Source organism: Crocodylus porosus, unplaced genomic scaffold (assembly GCF_001723895.1).
Source record: "Crocodylus porosus isolate Cpor-Errol unplaced genomic scaffold, CroPor_comp1, whole genome shotgun sequence".
Lineage (NCBI taxonomy): Eukaryota > Metazoa > Chordata > Crocodylia > Crocodylidae > Crocodylus > Crocodylus porosus.
Window position 1 is genome coordinate 30113430 of NW_017728917.1, and position 20756 is coordinate 30134185.

The 20756-nt window shown below is 44.2% G+C and overlaps 1 protein-coding gene across 2 annotated transcripts; it reads right to left on the reverse strand.

Moving 5' to 3' along the window:
- Positions 1–1209: 1209 nt before the first annotated feature.
- Positions 1210–19897, reverse strand: TSEN2 (tRNA splicing endonuclease subunit 2). 2 transcript variants are annotated; one of them, XM_019536979.1, is made up of 11 exons: positions 19602–19890; positions 17063–17144; positions 16925–16961; positions 12063–12591; positions 11784–11861; positions 11076–11126; positions 8512–8650; positions 4828–4864; positions 4140–4251; positions 2012–2101; positions 1210–1500 (listed from the first exon to the last, which is right to left on the reverse strand). In XM_019536979.1, the coding sequence occupies exons 1-11, from the start codon at positions 19770–19772 to the stop codon at positions 1441–1443; spliced, it is 1386 nt and encodes a 461-aa protein (XP_019392524.1). In that variant the 5' UTR covers positions 19773–19890; the 3' UTR covers positions 1210–1440. The 2 variants fall into 2 exon arrangements, 1 of the variants encoding a protein (XP_019392524.1); XR_002101491.1 differs by having other exon boundaries at positions 1480–1500; positions 2012–2075; positions 19602–19897.
- Between the last annotated feature and the right edge of the window lie 859 nt (positions 19898–20756).

The following is a 20756-nucleotide window of genomic DNA, read 5'->3' on the forward strand; positions in this document are numbered from 1 at the left end:
CACAAGTAACCAGAACTACAAGCTTTACAATCTAAGGTACATATAATGCCCGTTATTGCAGTAGGGAGCATCTCACAATCTTCCATGTATTCATCCTCACATCTTTATCAAGTAGGGTAGTGCTGTTATCAGTGTTATTAATCATAATATATAAATAAAATATATTTGTATATTTTACACGTGATTGCTTTTTTAACTTTAACTGTCATTAAAGTGCAAAAGCTGTCCTGGAGCAAGGCTGGAACTCAGGGCTCCTCCACTCCATCTCTCCATCCTACTAGTCTTTAATTCTTTTCTGCACAGTGGTACAGCTTCACAAGAGTTCTGAAGAGTAACCCCCTTTAGTCTACACCCAGATGCTCAGGATTTCATGCTGAAGGTGGGAGAGAGGGACTTGAAACTGAATGCAGATCTCCTACGTTCTGGATGGATGCTCTAATCACCAAGTTCTTTTATGACAAGAGGCAGGAACTACCCTTGGCCACATTTCAAGAATGGTTCCTTCTCAATTTTCACAAGAAATAGCTTAAGCATATACTTTCAAGGGAGGGTTCTTGGCTGTGAATCTGAAGCAGAGTTTGGTACTTAAGTCCTATAGAAAGATGGGATTTAAAAATACCCCTGTCCCCTCAGCATTTCCCACCAGCCAGCTCTGAGCAGCTGCTAGTCTGTTCACTTGTCTTTGTGGATCCCATCCTGAAGCACCTAACTCCTGCCATACACTGCATGGGCTCTGGATTCCACTCTGGGGCCCAAGAACCTAGACATTAGGTGTTCTAGTGCACCAGTCCCTTTCCTGCTCTGGATCTACAAGGTTACATAGAAAACTGATGACAGAAGAGGAACCTGAACTGTCTTTCAACTCCTAAGCCTGTGCCACAATCAGCCATAATTCTTCCTCTCCTGGATAACACTGATAAGACAAGTGGCGAAGGCCTGTGCTTTCACAGCAAAGATACCCAATGCCATAGAGAGAGGTAGTTATCTGTGCTAGTCAGAAGGCAGGCAGAAGGCAGGTTAGACAGAATCTGATGAAGTAAGCCCTCTGCTTACAAAAGCTTATGCTATACATGTGTGATTTAATTTATAAAGATGCAAATCTACCCTGCCTCAATATTTACAGTTTTACACTAAAGAAGTGAATGAAGTGTAGCCACTAAAAAGAAGAACATATTTTGAAGCACTATAGCAATACTAGTGCACAATGAATTGGAGGGGAAGAAGCTTTAATTTTTTCCACGTGGACAAAACAGTTACCAATTATGTGTATTAGTACACAAGATAGTCTTTGCTCAGTATAATTTTAAACAGCATTGATACAAGTATGCATCGCATTTTAGCAGGGAAAGGTAACTGTTCTGTGGAACAGATCTATCATGATAAGATTATACTCTAATTTGATTACAATAATTTGTTCCTTTGACACTATTTCTTATTTCATTATAGTTCATCTTGCTCATTGCGCTCACGAGAAGAGACCCATCGATTTACAATTAGTTCCTGAAATAAAACAACATCAATTATTACAAAAACAACTGATAACAACTGAAGCCATCTCCCAGTGGCCAGGTCTTTATCTAAAGGAAACATGTATAGTCTTCTACATAGGGAACTGAGGCAGGGATCTTTGGCACTACAGAGGATTTACTTGCAACCACTTTTCTCTCTTCACATCTTTATACCCACTACCTTTCTGGCCTCCCTGTTCTCATACTTTCCTTTAGGCCCACTATTACTCCTCATGTCTTCAACTTAGCACTAAAGGTTAATTCTGGGACCAGCTGCATCTGTGACCTCCCGTGAACTTCTGCAAACGCGGGGTGCAAAAGAATCTATAATGCTCCAAAATCCATAACACAGTTTTGTGCTTTCCAGAACATAAAGCATGCCAGAGAATGAGCAACAATTTAAGGGTGCTGTTATGATAGAGAGACGGCACTCTCACTCCATCAGGGACAGCTCAGTTAGCATACATGAATAAATAATCACATTTGGAAGAAAGTTTACTTACCTGAACTTTAATTCTTTTCATACATTCTGGAGATGACATTTCTTTTTCAGTCATATCAGACGGTTTAATCAAATAGCATAATATAAGCTCCTGTTGGTAGATAAATATGTCTATCTATGAGTTGGCTAGGGGGCAGGTAGCCCCCTATGTTTTTTCCCCTGTAGCCTTCCTGCCCCCCCCACTCCCACAATCTCAGCTCCCCATAACCTCTGCCCCTCACTTTCCACTCCCCACAATCTTTGCCTCTTCTCCCTACCCACCCCCTACAATCCTTGCTCCTCCCCACCTCTCCCTGCAGTCTCTCTGCCTCTTACCCCTCACCCCATTCCACACAGTGTCTGCCTCTCTCCCCTCCCCTCCCCTCTCCTCCCTTTTCTGTCAGACATTGCTTGGGCTCTGTTCACTCCTGGACCAGAGCACATAGAAGAACAGCTCGTGCTGACCACACAGCAGCATCAGCACTGCTGAATGGCCAGGCAGGGGACAGAGTTTCCATGTGGTCCATGCCTAAGAGGGAATCTAGCCTAAGCTAGCGCCAAGGCACACTTGACAGTAAGCAGGGACATAGGGTCAGAGGAGGCACAGAAACTGCAGAGGGCAGAAGGTAGGCAGCTACTGTGGGCCTGACTCCGACCCCAAGCAGTTGTCTGCCACCTGCCCCTTCTGCTTGCTACGCAAATCTAAGATGAGGGGCTTTTTTCTCCACACTGATGGGGGAAAAATACCTTATCTTAGATTTGAGTAAATATAGTAGATATGCTTAAGAAGAGAAAATATATCCACTAATATATCTGGAGTTTGCTGCCATGAGGCAGACATTACGGCTATGCAAAACAGCAGTGTTTTGATTTGGTTTCAGAATTGGCCGTTTTGGAGGACAGTGATTCATTTTGGTGTTTTGGATAACCATCTTGTTTCACTTCAGCTGAATCTCCTCCGAATCTGTTCTGAATGGGCTCCAAGCTTTGCACAGTCCTACTGCCCAGCCAGGCAGGGCTTGGGGCTTCGAAATCCCAGCAGGGAGCAGGATAGGGCTGTGGATGGCTCATTCGGGAGAGGGTCGCTGCCCTCCGTGCAGGCGAGGAGACCCTGGCACGGATCTCTGATCCCTGTCATGCCAGGTCGTAGGGCAGGGAAGCAGCGCAGAGTGGCGAGCAAGCCTGCTGGTCCCTGCTGCATGACTCAGCTCCACAGGGAGAAGAGATCCGTGCTGGGGGTCTCCTTGTGCCACTGCCCACCCCTGCTGCCTGGTGACATGGAGCTGTGTGGGCAGCGGTGGTGAGGAGACCCTGGCATGGATCTCTGCTCCCTGTGGAGCCAGGTCATGCAACAAGGACCAGCACCGCCTTGTTGTGCGACCTGGCTCTGCAGACAGCAGAGATCCACGCCGGGGGTCTCCTTGCTGCTGCTTGCCCCAGATCTCCGCTCTTTGCAGAGCCAGGTCATGTGGCAGGAACCGGCACTGCCCTGCCATGTGACCTGGCTCCGCAGGGAGCAGAGATCCATGCTGGGGATCTTCTCACCGCTGCTGCCCACCCCGTGCAGCCCTGCGTCTCCAGAGCAATATGGGGTGGTTAGCAGCCGCGAGGAGACCTTCAGCATGGATTTCTGCTCCCTGCAGAGCCATGGCACATGGCAGGGCAACAGTGTACATCTGTTTCCCTGCAAGGCCAGTTCTAAAATTCCAAAATTTTCTGAAACATTTCCGAAACGTTTTGGATGCTTTGTTTCATTTCGGAGATGTTTTGGGGCCTTCCCTTTCAATTCAGATTCAGTTGATGATTGACAAAGTAACATTTTTTACATAACTAATCATGAACTTCTGGAAGCCAAAGTATCCAAAATATTTTTCTTTTTTGGGCCATGGGCTGGAATAAGGCTTGGGAACACTGACTACGAATATCTCTCCGAGATGAATTTGGAGTAGCCCCTTCCGAAATGTGTCAACATTAGTCCTGATAGGAAAGGGTACGTTCACCTGACAGCAGCACTGTTCTGTGCTTCTCAGCCTAGAGAAGACACATGCTGAAGTTCCAAACTCTAACGCCACTCTTCCATACTAGATTTTAAATTATTACATTTATCATTGAAAACTATTGCCAGAAACAGAATAAATATCCCATGTTACCTTAGACACATTGGTAGTTGTTCTATTCAAGCCAGACAAAGACTTCCAACTAAATGGTCTGCGCAGTGACCCTTCGAAGTCATCATTAACTAATTCAGCCATGACAGAATAACTAGAAAATAAACCCAATGGATCTCTAACTAAAAGAAATTATGATCACTTTAATATGTGGTTACAGGTTACATTTACTAATAGTAAATGAGTGGGACATAGACAAGTCATGAAACCAATGGGTTATTTCCATCAGACAAGCAGGAGGTATTGGAGAGACCACTTATCAGTTATGGGCTTTCTTCCCCAAATCACATGGAAAATCCCTAAAAAAAGGGACAATGTTATCAAGATCAAATTACTTTTCTTGATTGCACTTGGTATACATGATGGTTATTTGTTTCCTTCATTTAAATTCTATATCCTTTTCTATGAACTCAAATTAAAATGACATGCTTATTAAAAATGTTTACCATGCATTCTAAGCAAACATTCCTGGCAAGATTTTTGTGGGGGTGGAGAGTGGGAGATGACAGAGCTGAGGTTAGAAGAAACATGCCAGGAGAATAATATCTGCACTGGGTAAGTACATCAACATGAAATAGGGAAGATTAATTCACTGGAACGAAGAAAGATTAATGCACATCAGTGAAATGGGAGATACACTTTTTATATTAAAAACTGTGGAGCTCCAAACCTTGCATGGTAAAAGGGAGGGCCTTTTCGATACAGCACTGCAATAAAAAAAGAAATATATTATTAGTCAAAGGATCATGGGGTCCCCAATTCTGTCTCAGTACCAAGGTTCACTTTTTAAAGAAACATTTCATAAATCTTAATTACATTACTAAACTTCAAAACTTTTAACTCCACTTACAGCGAAGCTGTCCTAGAGATGGCAGAGAAGAGAAAAAGGGTTCAAGTAAGAAGAAGGGATACAGTAAGAGGAAGACAAGAACAGCAAAACAGATGGAAACTGCTGCAGGGGAGAAGGATTAAAAGGCCAAAAGTAAAAGGTTAACATTGACAAAGTTGTTTGAGCCACTGGAGTATTACACACAGAACTAACCAAGTGTTGTCTAACTACTTTACTTTTCCCATCTGTAAGGGAAACGCTTTGTGTTTCTTAGAAAGCCCAAATGCCATGGAACTACTGCAGTTCCACACTGGAGGGCAGATGACAAAGGTAAAGAGCAGAGACTGGTGGTTCTATCAGTCTCATTCTCTCCATTTCACTGATAAAAAAGGTCCGCTTAATAAAGCCACAACTGGGTTGAGGTAACTTCCGGAGGCTGACTGCACAGTATCTCTCCACTCTGGCTACAGGCTTGAGGGAGCGAGAGATGTCTGGTCCCCAACCAGTAAGGAGTCTTCTGTGTACAACCTGCTTAACCAGCCTTTGGGAGGGAGTAGACAGGCAGCACCTCACTCTCACTGTAACAGTAGTTTGTAAATTAGTCATAAATAATTAACAAATATACCAGCTCGTTATTTAAACAAGCTACTTCAGAAACAGAGGAGCAAGGATGAACGTTTCTAAGTATTCAGCTAAAGATATTAACTGGGTGGTACACATCAAGAGTCAGTGCCATGAAAACCAAAACATTTAGACCAGCAGATAAATCCTATGCCAGTCTCTCATCTACTACTTGGGATATTTTAGTGAAGAAACTGAATTCTGGGGCAGCTTCTGTACTGTGAAAACCATGCCTTTAAGAGTCATACAGTAATGCTATTGCTATTTATACAGCAATTTTTGGTCATAAAGCATGCACCATCGTATCATCAGTTCTTTCTGACTGCATAAAAATGTTGTAATCAAGAAATTAAAAATTAGCATAATAGTCAAGTTATTTACTATAGGAACACAGAAATCATGGAGAAGTAAGGTTGGAAGGGACTTCAAGAGATCATTTAGTCCAACCAGGGATCAAACTCCCAATCTTAGTCTTATTAGCACCATACCCAACTGAGCTATGCAGTCTCACATCTGGGGATACTACTGAATATTGGAATTTGTAAGAGATAAAAAGCTATCTTAAACTAAACCAAAAATAGGTAATATTAACTAGAGGTACACTGATACATTGGTCCATATTATATCAGCACCAATAAAAGGAAAATAAACATTATCAGCAATTGGGCTGATGTGGCCTATAATGTTGCTAATAAATGCCACATACATTTGCGCAGCCACAGAATACACAGCCAGCCTAGCAGCCTCCGGCTGGTAAGTCTGTTGGGGGGAGGGAAGGGGTGTGATGGGGGCAGACTGAGGCCACCATGGTAAGGGAGGGGGTGGGGCTGGGGCTAGGACTGAGGCAGGCACTGACCAGCCAGGGCAGGATATGGGGGCCATGGGGAAGGGGGGCAGATCCCACTGCTACATGCCAAGGTTCCCTCTAAGCTGCATGCATGCGCAGCTGCACACAAGAAAAAAATCTTACCGCGCAGTAACTTTTTAATGCTGTGCACCTACCCCAATCTGGCCACAGGAAGCTGCAGGAGGGGTGAGGGGCAGGCACACTGAGATACCCGCGCACTCCCAGCCAGGATCGCAGCCGTAGGCAGGTAAGTTTCACTGGGCTTAGGCGTTGCAGGGGGAAGCAGATTGAGACCCCCATAGGGCAGGAGGGAGTGCGGTAGGGGCAGGGTGCTGGTCAGGCTCTCTGCAGGGCCTGACTGCACCTTCTGCACAGACAGCCTGGTGCTGGCTGCCCCCGCAGTAGCTCCTTTGTGTAACAACTCTGCAGGTTTTCTGCAGGTTGGAACACAAGCTGAATGGTTGGGTGGAGCCATGATTTGGAAGGTGACACTGACAAACGCCAGGTGCTTGGGAAACTTTGCAACAAATCTGAACAGTTGAGAAGAGCAGCACTGAGCCCACAGCACTTAAAATAAAGATCCAGGTTGCTATAGCCCAAACAGAGGCTCTCTTATCACAGGGCTCTGTGGGGGGCAATGGCTGAAATCACAGAGAAGAGCATGTGATTTAAAAGCAGACAGTGTGGAGGGACTCCGATTTCCATTCCAAGGTCCTGACAGCAGTTAGGAAACAGTGGAAGAAAGGAATGACCATGGACACACAGCTGATAATGGCATGCACAGATGGGAAAATGAAGGTAAAATGTTTCCCATTACCACTGAGATAAAGGGAGTGAAAACATGTTTTTCTCCAAGAGGCTCAAGACACTAGAGCAACTGATGAAGGCTTTGGATCAAAGCAGCACACACTGACAGGGGAAGGCAGAACCAATTTGGGAAAGGACTGAAGCGATGCACCGCCAGCACGCTCATGGACCTCTAAACCTTAGAGGGAACATTGCTATGCATACCCCTGGGGGAGCCCTGGAAGACATGTACCCCCTGATCTGTGTGTGGGGCGAGAGTGAGCTGCCAGGGGTCACTGGAGCTATGCTTGGGGCAGGCGACAGCAGCACTGGGAGGGGAGTCTATGGGGGGTAGGCTATGATGAATTTTGGGGTGGTTGTATCCCCAGTAACCCCCCTCACCTAAGCATCACTGCTGCCTGCCCCAGGTCTAGTCCTAGCCCAACCCCTTGCTGGGAAGAGCTTGGCAGTGCCGCCAGCTGCACCCTGCAGCAGCAGTCTGCCCTTGCCCCACGCACACATAGGGGGGCACACGCCCCCGCTATGCCTGCCCCAGGGGCATGCGCAGCCTTCCCCCTCCCCATGCCCCCCAGACAACAATCTCAGGACTCTGCCCCGTGCCCAGTCCTGCCCCAGCTGGGCAGCGCCTGCCCCATCCCCACTCCCTCACCACAGGATCCCCCCCATTCCCCTTCCCCACCAACAGATATACCAGCTGGACGCTGCTGTCCAAGATGCCGGGCTGCTTATTGGCAATCGGATTGGTATTGCCTGGTATGGCCCATTAATAATCTGCCATCAGTATTGGCCCACAGATTCTTCATCATGCATCCCTAATATTAACTACAACTTCAGTATGTTCTGTAGGGTCCAATCCAACTTCTACTGAAGTTAGCGGAAAGAATGGCAGAAACAGCAGGGGGAGCTATATTAGGTTCTAAGAGCAAAGGAAGTATAGTCCAATGTAAGGGTCTGGGAAGTGAATTCCAGCGTAGTCCCACACCAGTATCATGCCTACAAGCCAGAAAAGCAAGTCTTTCAACTGCTTGAATGATGTATTGACACCACTCAACCCGTACAGGGGCAACAATGTCTGTCATTTGTGGTAGTATACAATCAAGCCATAGATGTCTTCTACTATACACAGGAGATGGGAAAGACTGATCTGCTCATGAAGCTCCAACAGGAAGTTTAAGTGGTGTGAAAAATCCTGCACTGGCTTTCACACCTGAAAGTCAGTTGTAACTATTCTGTTTTTAAAGCGTACTCACAGAAGTCAGTTCCATACTTCAGTCCTACTTTGGGGACCCATCCCTTACTGCGGAAGTAGTGATATGCCATGTATGTTGTTCTAAAACTGGGCTGCACTTCACCAAAAACTTTCCATAGTTCCAAGACAGTTAAAGGCTCCTGAAATCACAACCAGAAATATTATTAACCAATGGCCAATATTATTATTACACTAACATAACAACCTGCTGCTCTTACAAACTGAGAAAGACCTAGAAAACTATACATCAAATACTGTGTTTACTGGATTATTTTGGTGAAACAACAAACATTATAGTCTGACTTTGCTTGAAAGAAACACTACAGAAGTCCACACAGTTTGAGGAAGCAAGAGTGGTTTAAAAAAAAACAACTTAAAAACTTTAAAACTGTTGAGGTAGGAGCGTTTTGCTAAGTTTCCTGGCTGGTAGTTCAGGACTCAAGAATAAGAACACATATATCAAAGGAAATAAAAACATTTTTTACATGAATACAAAACACTTAGAACTCAAACAATATTTTTTTGTGGGGGGGAAAGGGAAGGACATTCCTTAAACACCACACATGCGAGCAGATTTGAGCCAGGGCTTTTTGCTGCAGCACATATGCCCAGACATGCACTTTGTTGTGGAGCAAATTGTGCCTCTTGGGGCAAAATAACTCTGCCTGGCTCCTCCCAGATCTCCTTGGGAGGCTGAAGAAGAACAGGAGAAGGAGCAGGGGGCTAGAGAGGAGCAGGGGAATGAGCAGGAGGCTAGAGACAGCCCCTGGAAATGTGCTGGAGACATTCCCCCATCTCCAGCTTCCTGCTCATTCCCCACTCGTCTCCAGCCTCCTGAGGCTGGAGACGAGCAGAAGAATGAGCAGGGGGATGGAGACAAGCAGAAGGCTGGACACAAGCCCCTGGAAATAAGCTGGAGACTTCCCCTACTGTTTCCAGCCTCCTGCTCATTCTCCTGCTCCTTCTCTGCTACTGCTGATGAGTGTGGGGGGGTGCTGGGAGAGCGAGCAGGGAGCTTGGGGAACCAATGGGGGATGGGGGGAACGAACAGGGAGCTGGGGGAACAAATGGAGGCTGGGGCCAGGCGGGGCCTCAGCCAAGGTCATCTTCCCCCTCCTCCAGCCCCCACCCCACTACTTACCTGGCACAAGGCCAGTCCAAGTCCCTTCAGCACCAGAGTAAGAGCTAACCACAGAGATGCTCTGGCAGGCTACCAGAGTGTCTCTGTGGAGGACCAAGCCTCTGGTTGCCTCAGGTCATGGTCCGGGAATGTGCCCTGACCCGTTTTTTCCCCCCGAGGTATCGTTTGACTTCTGGATATACAGGGGTCTAATTTTGCCCCCACACTGCAAATTTTCCCCCCAGGGTTTGAAACACTGCAAGAGGCATATGCGCGCTCATCTGGACGTGCCCCTTGTCGCAGGGCATGAAGGCATGCCTGCTCCTTTAAGGGCAGAAGCAGCCTAGCCAGAGAGCCCTGCAAGTGAGGTAGAACTCCACAGCTACAGGTTGCCCAGGCAGCAGGCTAATGAGGGAATTAGTTGGCACCTTTGCACAGCCAGCTGACTGAATGGAGACAGGGCCCTGGGCACACATAAGCCCCAGGGCTGAGGCTGGTAGGGGTTTGTTCTCTGGCAGCCAGCAGGGGAAAGAGATCCTGCACGAAAGAGCTACCCAGAGAAGTTTGGTTGCCTGATCCGCTGCCTGCAAGACTAATAGCGCTCCAAGAGCTCACAAGGTACCCAGGGCTAGGAGGTACACAATGCTAGGGGAGAAGTTTGTCTTCTTAAAGGGGCAGAGTGTGGCCTCCAGTTATTGTTATCTTATAGCCCAGGGGCTTATGTTTGCATTGTCATCTGCACCAGTGGTTTTGGGATGAGCCAATAAGGGGAGGTGGAGGCCTCATTAGTGTCCAGAGGAGCACACACAATTGTGTAGAGCTCAGTGCTCAGTTGGCTGAGACCCCAACAGAGGGAACAATAGTCATATAACACCCGCAAGGCATGGGGTGTGGTAAAGGGAAGGTCTTGGAGCCATGCATCTATCCCATAAGGCTTAAGGTGTCTCATGAAACACCAACTTGGAGCAGGACCCAGCAAGGGGTCCAAGAATCTGGAGGGTCTAGTGGGGTTCAACAGGACCATGGCTACACAGAAACTGGTGGGCAGCCTCCCTACTCATTATTTTTACCAACAAGACTTGGCACAGTCATGAAGCCCTTGGGGCATCACAGCCATCCCTGGGGTGCTGTGACACCTCTTCTAAAACCCATTTTTCTCCACTTTTCCCCACCAACACTTTTCTTTTCTAGAATGAATCTGCTCATCTGCCTGGGTGTTCCTAATAACAAGAATGAGAATTTCTGGCCAATATTCTTATATCCATACAACCAGATGCATAATGTTATTTGAGGGAAAAAATTTCCTTCATCTTGTCCAATTGCTGCCTTGGGATTAGTAGCACATGATGCTACCACAGTAGTTGGCAGTTTAAGTCAGTGAACTATACTCAGATCAACAACACATTTATCGGACACAAGTCATGTGACAAAACATAACATCTTACCTCACCATAATAAATACTTAAACATCCTAGTGCATACACCAAGAAAAAAGCCTGAAAAAAAATAGCAAGTTACATTACTGTATTTATATTGCATGGAGATTTCTCGATATAAAATTATCTTGCATGTACCATAAGAACAATTTGAAAGTCACTAGCAGAGCAACAAATTGCCAGAGAATTACCTTTGAAACTTCACTACAATCTTAAATCTAACCATTAAAACTGCATTGCCATCATCATCAGATTTCTGACAACGTACTTTGGCTAGAATCCTTTGTATCCAATTCTTTAGAGCTCTGCTTGGCTAATGGATCATAAACTGGATCCCCTTCCAGACTGTAATTTACTCTGAGGACTGGAGCAGACAAAGACATCATGTTCTAATTAAAACAAGATATGTATTTCTGGAGAAACTGCCTGAAATGTTATTTGCCCAGATCTGCAATCATTTACTGATGTGATTAGTCCCTCTGAATTCACTGGACTTTTTACATGTCTAAAGTCTATTGGATTAGGCTCTTTAACTCCTTTCACCATATCCATGCAATCTATGGATTATTTTAAAATAAGTAAACTTAACAAAACATTCTAAAGATTGTAAATACAAAAGATTGCTCTTCATTTATGGAAAAGGAATTAGAATACATTATAGCATACGTTAATGTTTTGAAGTTAAAAACTTGCAAAGTATTTAAAATATACACATACCTCTTCCAGGCTGAGTTGCAAATATTCAAAAATCCTAAATGGATTTCTTCTGCATACTAATTTTTCCTTTTTGATTGACTAAAAGAAGAGCAGTATCAAAATAAATTGTAAAGAAGCAAACAAATATTAAAGGTAATCCACATATTTTTCATTCAAATTAAACTTTTTAAACATCTTAGATAGTATTAACAATTAAAGTAGGCAAAAAAACTGAATGGTGAAAACAATCTGTGTTTAGCTAAATATATTCTCCAAGAGAAAGGGACATATTTGGCTTACATTTGATTGCTCATTTGCAGCTTCATCATGACAAAAGCTACTTTCTTCTTCCTGTACCAGAACATATTCTATAGAACTGGCCAATCCGGAAGATACTTGTTGCTCAGTGTCGCCTTCTGACTTGCAACCAGTGTATATAGTAAAGTCACTGTGTTTCTGGCAATGTTCTGTAAGCATGGCTGTAGACTCCATTGCATCCAGTTCTTTAGAGCCGTACTTAGCCAATGGATCATGAAGTGGATCCCCTTCCAAATAGGGTTTCTTGCACACTAGACTCTCCTTATGACATTCAACATTTGGTGCTATCACATCTCCATTAATTATGGAAGAATCTTTTGCAAGTTCCATTCTATCTTCTTTATTTTCTATTTCTGAAGACATTTTTTCACTGCATTGGTCAGCCTCTCCTTCCTCTTTCATAAATGGCAGGGGAACTGGCTTAATGTAATTTTCAAGAATTTTAACTGAGTCGTCATCAAGTCCTTGCTCTTGCATAAGGCTTTTAGCCCATTCTACATGACAATGGTACCTAGATAATGTAAATACAAGTGGAAGATTCTAGGATCCAACATCCTTCACTTGGTGTCTTAAAAACAACACAACACACAGCATAGAAATAAGTGTTAATGATTCTGTAATGAGCAAAGATTAATTATGCCATTAAAATGTGTTCTTACATTAATTGATCATTTTCTAGTTTCTGAATGAGTTTGCCTTGTTTTTAGACTCTTATGTTATAATGCTCTGATAGTGAACAGAGAAAACAACCTACAATTATCATGGCATTACATTTTTAAGGCTGTTATAAGTAACTGCATATTTACTGCTAGGTACAAAATTGGCTCCAAAAGAGGATGCTGAGAACAGAGTGAAAAACAGATGGCCCCTTTAACATATATCTCAATAACACAAACTTACTTAAAAACAAAGCCTAAAAAATAAGGTTGAACTAATTCACCTTTTAAGGGCATGAACAAATAAACAAGGTAAGTAAGGGCTGTGATATACAGCATATCAGCTACATAGGAAATGCAACTTTAAACAATTCTACACCACAGTAAATGACAGCTGATCTGTGATGGCTGACTTCTATTTTATTGAAGTCAGCCATCATTACAATATCACTACCTCTCTTTTATTAAAGGATAAATTACCATTACCACAGCTTTAATTTATGACAGGGTAAAAGTGTGAATACACACAGTACTAGCATAACATAAGTATTGCCATGAAAAGACTTCCTGATTAAGTTGTACATGATTATCAGCTACTCCTGTGAAAGCCTTCTAGAAACAGCATTCATGTTCTTTATATTTTATACTGATAGGTGAAAATGGGATTTAAGGATCTTGATTTAAGTAGCAGCCAGGGAATGATGAGACAGAGACCACCAATGTCAAATTCTGATCAGATTTTCAGCTAGAAACAGGGCTCAGGATCTTTGCAAATTCCCCACATAAAATCATTCCATGAGGGTGGGGATAAATAAATAAATCTGTATTTTAGCCACCTTAAAAAAAGGGAGGAGGAACTTCTTCCTGGGAATGCCCATCTGCTGTTACACCGCAACTGTCACACCAGCACACCCTGTAGTTAGTTATACAAAGTAGCCAAATTGCCCTACCTTTGATCCTCCTAGACTTATTATCCCTACAGGATCATGCAACTATAAGAGCTGCATTGCAACAGTTTGCATCAGTACACTTTGATATTGATAAAAATGTCATTTCATTTTTAAACCCTGAAAATACGAAGGCACTGGGCCTTGGATATGTTTATATGTAAACAACTATGATTACATCTTATTTTTGAATGACCTTTCCAAAGGCACTTCTAAGATAATTAAAATACTATTGTAACTGGTTCTCAGTTAAGATGTCTTGTAAATGTGACTGACACTTTTTCAGAAGTAATTTACCACATAATGAAGACCTAAATGCATCTTTCCATTTTACATTTTTTTAACATAATGGTAGACAAGGTACTTAATCCCTTCTGGAATGTTTTTAACTCTATACACTTACATCCCACAGGACTGTGGCATACAGCCTTCACATTTCACACTGAAAAAAATTAGGCTCGAAGGTACTTTATAAAGGCCACCGAGTAGTGTATCTTAATATTACCTGCAGAAAGCAAAAATACTGGGCTTGTTTTCACCCTCTCTCTTCTGTGATATAAAAAGAGCCTTAGAACCCTGTATCATTCCAAAAGGTAGAGGACTATAACATCAAAGATATCATATGGAAACTTTATTTAAATTATTGTTTGCAAAAAGCCAGACTACTTTAGATAAAAGCCATTCCACAATTCTTCATAAAGGGATGAGGAAACCTAGCGTACATATTCCAAAATCAGCCAAGAAATCCTCCAAAAGCAAAGGAGTTGGAGCTTTCCTACCAAGCCTTTGGCAACCCTAGGAACGATTTCTGTTTCTTTCTCTCTCTTTAACACTTAGCAGCCTGGACTTTGCAGAGGATACAGTTCATCATTAGCTAAAGATGACTATTTAAACTTCATAATATCCTCTATACAGATGTCAATACAAATATGACCCAAAGGTACAGAAGTGAATGTGGGACTATTATTTAAAAAAAATACCTTATATCTATATCCAAATAAAGGATGGCTTCAGCCATCCAGGTCTCTGAGCTAAAGATGAGATTTTGCCATCATATTTCTCTATTTTTCACATATGTTTTCTCTTTTTTTGGAAACATTCATAAAAGCAGGAGGGAACTGACTGACTGTAAAGGGAAAATGTCAAAACTATGTTCAAAATAGTCTCTTAACTTTCAGTTATTGTAATGAGAAGAATTACTTATAAAAATACTAGGCACTGAATTTTCAGAAAAGTATGGATTTTTTTAATTGACTGTGGCCAAGTAAAGACATTGAGTTTCTCCTGGGAGAATGTTTGCTCTCCCAGGAGAAACTACAAGAGTACATATGTTCAGGATTTTTCTCCTAGAGCAAAAATGGCAACTCAGGAAGAAAAAAAAAAAAAAAAAATCAAACAAACAGGAACAACTAGAGTTAAATCATTCCTGGGAGGGTTTCTCCTGGAAGAGTGAATGTCTGTACATATTGCCTTTTGAAAGAAAAGTCACAACACAGTCCTCCAGCATCCCAAGGTGCTTTGCAGGCCTTCCTCCTTTACCTCCCTCCCTCCCCCTCACTGCTGCCATTCTGTCTTCAAGCAGGCAGAGGGCTACAGAGCACTCTTAAGATCTGTGCACCCTTTGCTATGCAGTCAACACTGCAAGCTCTCTGCTCTTCAGGAGATCAGCATTCAAATGTCTGTTCAGGCATCTCCGTGTCAGTTTTTTCTACCAGAAAAACAAACCCACCAGAATTCCCCCAGACCATCTGAAAATGTGTACACAGCCAGTATTCCCTCAAATGGCATTTCCTGTTAGAAGCTAACTTCAGTACCTAATTTAGGACGTAAGTCTTAATTCTGCCATAATAATGAAGACAATTACAATGATATATTTTATAATTTTATATCATTTAAACTTTGACATCATTGGAAAATATTTTTTACTTCTCACAATGAAGTTTAGAGACAGCAATTATAAGTAAAAGCAAAGTATTGTAAGAACAGAACAGTATATAAACAGGACCTTCAAAGAGTTACCTTAAAAATCATAAGATGTATAATGCATTTCTTATCCTAATCACAGAACAGACTTAAATCTGTATTGTACCATACTTAATTACCATACAATACATATTCACGATTCACAGATTTTGTACACTATTTATCCAAATGGAACACTATGAATCACACTACATCCAGCAGTAATACGAATGTCATTTGGCACATGTCTTTTTAATAAAAATACATTTCACTTTAAATGACTGCACTTGTGGTCCTATAGTTATGAAAAACAGTATAACAATGCCCAGAGAGGTTTTCCATAAACTTGTTAGTTTAACTATATAAAAAAGGCCCCTAACTTCCTAATTACAGAATAGTAAGTGCTATACCATCATGCAGGCACACTCAGGAAAAAAAAAATCACTATGTAAAATTTAAATCTTATAATAAAATGTTAATATTTTCTAAACACCACTGACTATGTTAGCCCATTCTGAATGATCCTAATAAACAAACAAGACAGCTATTTAAAAAAAAGTAAGCCATAAAATATTCCACCTCTCCTGTTGCTGAAATGCAAAAGCTTTATAATCAATAACATCATCAGTAATGTACAGCACAGCTAATCCTCTTTGCTCTCACTCCAGCTGCTTAATTAAAAATAAATTCTGTCAATTGTTCACATGAGGAAAAAACCTCACAACCCCAAGGACAGTTGCCTATTAGGGACTGTGCAAAATGGCACTGTTCCACTCTGACTTCAGTTTCAAGGTCTGGACAGAACAGTGTTTTGCATCAAATTTAATTTAAAGTCGAAACAGCCTCACTGTTTTGCTTCGCTGAAACAGCGAGACTGTTTTGACGTTTTGCCTGACCATGGGGCTAGGGAAAGGAACTCAGCCCAGCTGGGCTAAGTTCCCAACCCCAGTGCTATGGTCAAAATGTTTTGACTAGCCTTTGTTTCAAGGCTATTTCAACGCCCTTTTTTTGTGCTTTGATTTTGCTGTTTTGACCTCGAAATGAGTCGAAACAGTGTTGAAACAAAACAGCCAGCGAAATTTCGCACAGCCCTATTACCTATCCTATTCTTAGCTGTTTTTACTGTGTTTCAGCAACTTAAAACAAGGAAGAAAAACCAAATTCTGTGAAGCATCAACTTATCTGAAGGCCCAGTTTGGAAATGGCTGAGTAAAAAAACAGAACGGAGAATTTACTGTTGTTTCACAAATACAAGATACAGTACTACAGTTGTACTTACTTTTTTGATGTTAGAATGGGCATGTTTATCTGGGTATCTGCATTAAAAGAGAAAAAAAGATTTAAGGTTTTTTGTTATGAAAAATACCAAGCACTTAGTATAAAAACAGTCAAGAAAATAAAAAGTGGTGCGACTTACCTCGCCATTTACTAACCAATAAAGGGTCTGAAATACTGTATTCTGGTCGGCTTCTTGAAAGAATACCTTTCCCAAAATAGCCCTACACGGGAAGAAATAAAATGGCTGATTATCTGATTAAATGTTATTCATGAGCTAGGTACCCCTCCCATATATAACTAAACTATAAGGAAATCATCCAAAATATGTGAACTCTCACAAAGCCTCAACTTCATAAAAATCCACTTATACAGACATATCTTACAGTGCTCTGGGCTACTTTAAATAGGGGTTGCAAACCTATTCCAGAGGTTAAGGTTGCTAACAATGAATGCTTTTCTACAATAGTCCTCTCTTTCCTATATAGTGAGGAAGCTAGCTTTAGTGTCTCCCTGAAAGTTAATTATAGCAGGGCACCAAGTGAATTAAAGCTTAAATAGAGTAAATCAGAATTCCATCCAAAATTCAATAGATAGCTGGAATATAAGACAGGTCAGAGTTTAGAGGAGGGATGGGCAAAATACAGTCTGTTGGCCAAATCCAGCCCTCGGGTGGACAGACGCCAACTCACTGGACCTGGCCCATGTGCGGCTACCGCATGGTGCCAGGCAGGACTGCTTGTGCCCAGCAGCATCAGCTGTGGACTCACATGGGGCTTCCACCACACTAGGCAGGTGGTGCCATCAGCTGTGGATGCTGCAGGCAAATTCAAGAGCCCAGGCGCAGAACTTGCTGGTGGTTTTCAGATAGCACCACCCTCACAGCATGGCAGTCCTGCCCAGAGCCTGCCAGCAGCATCAGCTATGGACCCAGGTAGGAGTTTCTGCCACACCAGGCAGCCATCAGCATGAGCTGTGGACACCACTGGCAGGTTCCACATTCGGGATTCAGAACCTGCTGATTAAACCTGCAACTGAGGCTACCACCTACCCACTGCCAAAGTCCCTATCTGGGTCCACAGCTGAGCTTTGGGGCTCCTGGCACACTATACCTCTGGCCTAGTTCTGGAAGAGTGGGGGAGGTAAAACAAGAGAGAGGTCTCCAAACCTCATTAAACAGCCCTCCAACCAAAATAATTGCCCACCCCTGGTTTAGAGATTTAGGCTTGCTTCCTTCATTAATCATAAACATTTGTAGCATTCTATTTTAATTACAACTGGCAGAAAAGCAGATACTTAGTATTAGTCCTGTTTGATCTCAGTATAGGAAATAAATATAGGGATAGAGTCATCCAATAAGAGAACACATGATAAAACAATGCCCAAAAACACAATGGCCTAAAAAGGACACACATCACTCAAGAAAAAGTCCTTCTGAAGTGAAAGGACCTCCATGTGTGTACCTAAAGTACATAAAACCTAGCCAGTTAGATGCTGTAGGTCTCTGACCTTAATAAAAAGTAAGAGGATACTAGTCACAGACATATATAAAATGTAAATAGGGCAAATGGATCAACACCTTTTTTTTTTAATTATTTCATTTTTTTTTAAATTCAAAGTGTTATTAACATTTTATACAATTTTTAGACTATGTTTTTTTACCCTTATTATTTATGATGCTTTAAGTGATATTCCAGAACTTTGCATATTCTTATCTGAAGGAGACAGAGCTATATGTTGTGAACTTGTATTGTTTCTCAAGTGCATCCTTCAGCATTAGGCATAAAACCAAACACTATCTATTACATGTCAGAGCTTCTGATGATCTATTCTAACAAGTAACCAGCTCATTTGGCCTCACAAGCTGACTCAGGGCTGCAGAGTTCCTCATGGGCCAGACTGGGACCCACCTCCAGCAGTGGGGCAGGCAGTGGCCGTGTTAACACCCGAGGCTGCCTGAGTCACTATTTCAGCTCAGGGAACCACAGAATGTAATGCCACCTCTACTCACCCTGCTGTCAAAATCCCAGCCCCTTTGGGAGCTCAGTGGGCCAGATGATATGACTGCAACCTGTATGACATCTGCACTAAAACAGGGGTCCTCAACCCCTGGCCAGCAGGCCAGATCCAGCCGATGGAGCTTTGTTATCCAGCCCACCGGCTCCCAAGGGGTCTAGAAGTTTGGCTGCAGGAAACTGGTGGTGCCTTAGTTGCTGCTCCCCTGCTGCCAAATATCTGGACCCATGGGGAACCTGCCAGGCCAGACAGTGTGGTCCTGTGTGTTAGATTGGGCCCAGCCTGATCCAGACAGGGTGGGGCCCAACCCTACAAACTCACCCCATGAAGGAAGCCGGCCTCAGGCCACTCATTCTGCCCAGGCAGCAACCCAGCTGAGCACCATGGCACTAGAACTTTATGGTGTCTATACATGTGTGTGGGGGGGTGGCATTTTAATTAGAGCAGCTCCTGGACAGCAGCTCTAAATAAAATGCCACAGCATCAATGTAGTCAGCATCCAGAGCTTCAAAATGGCAGCAACGGTGCTTAACTAAAGCTAGTTTGATTCTGACATGCGGGAGGGTGAATATACACGAATGTGACGACCGCTAGGAAGAAAACAGGGCATCAGTCTGACGGGGAACATTAAGGCAGCAGTTCCCGGGGAGACCCGGCGACGGCACCTGGCTGTACAGCTGCTCCATGTCCTCAGGGCTCCGGACCAGCACGTGGTTGTTCACCATTTCCGCCCGGCAGGGCCCGAAGTGCCGGGAAGCAAGCAGGGGAAAGGGCGGCCGGAGCGGCTCGTACACTCTCCTCTTCCTTCGCGGTGCCCGGAAACCTGCTTCGGCCATGTCTCAGCCCCGGCGCTTTCCCTGAGGCCCAGGGCACAAATCCAGTCAAAGCGCGGCCCACCCAGAGCCCAGGTCCTGCGGCTGCGCCCTAGGCCGCGCCGGGCGGGCTCCCAGGGCGGGGCGGGAGTGCAGTGGGCCCAGGGCGAGGCGGATGCCGGCAACCCCGCCCTCAATCATCACCCGCGACCGTGGCTCGGCCCCCTTCCCCAGCGGTCTCCCGTCACCACAGCAACCGCAGGGCCGTAAAGCAGCGGAGCGAGGGCGCGCGTCCTCCCGCAGCCTCTCTGTGGCGCCAGGGGGAAGGGTGTGCGCCTGCGCAGTGGATTCTCGGGAGCCGGTGCAGGCCCAGCCCCGTTCCCGAGCAAGCGGCATGAAACTCCTCTGGGCTGTGCTGCCGGCTCCCCCGCCGCAGCCGTGACCTGGGCAGAGTGGCCTGCGCCGCACGCGCTCGCCAGGGCCCCAGGGGAAGGCAGGAGCGGCCTTGGCAAAAAGCGCGGAGCGGAGGGCTGCAGCCCGAGCGGCGGGAGGTGCCCGCGGGAAAAGGCCCCTGCAGTAGAACCGGTGCGCGCTGCACTGACCCGCGCTGGTTCCCGGGGGTTTGTGCAACTGCAGCTGGAGGCACCGAGTGTCTGCGGGGCCGTCTGGCCTGTGGGTTCTGGCTTAGTGGCATAAAGCGGGGTCTGGGCAGCCTCCGCTCCTCCGCACTCCCGCCTAGGCGTGCGTGAGGGGCTGGGTGACCTCCCAGACACACACCATGAGCATGAGCAGGAAGAATTGATAGTCGCCATCATGCATGGCGATAAAAACTGCAATATGCCACAGATGAAGAATGAGGGGGAAGCAAGTGCTTTGTCGGGGCACTGACTGAACATTTAAAAAACAAAGTTGCTTTTTACACTGTTAGAAATATTATTAAAAATGCATTATCAATAGCTGTTAGCTCCCATCAATAGTTGTCCTCTGAATAAGCACGGCTGCCAGCCC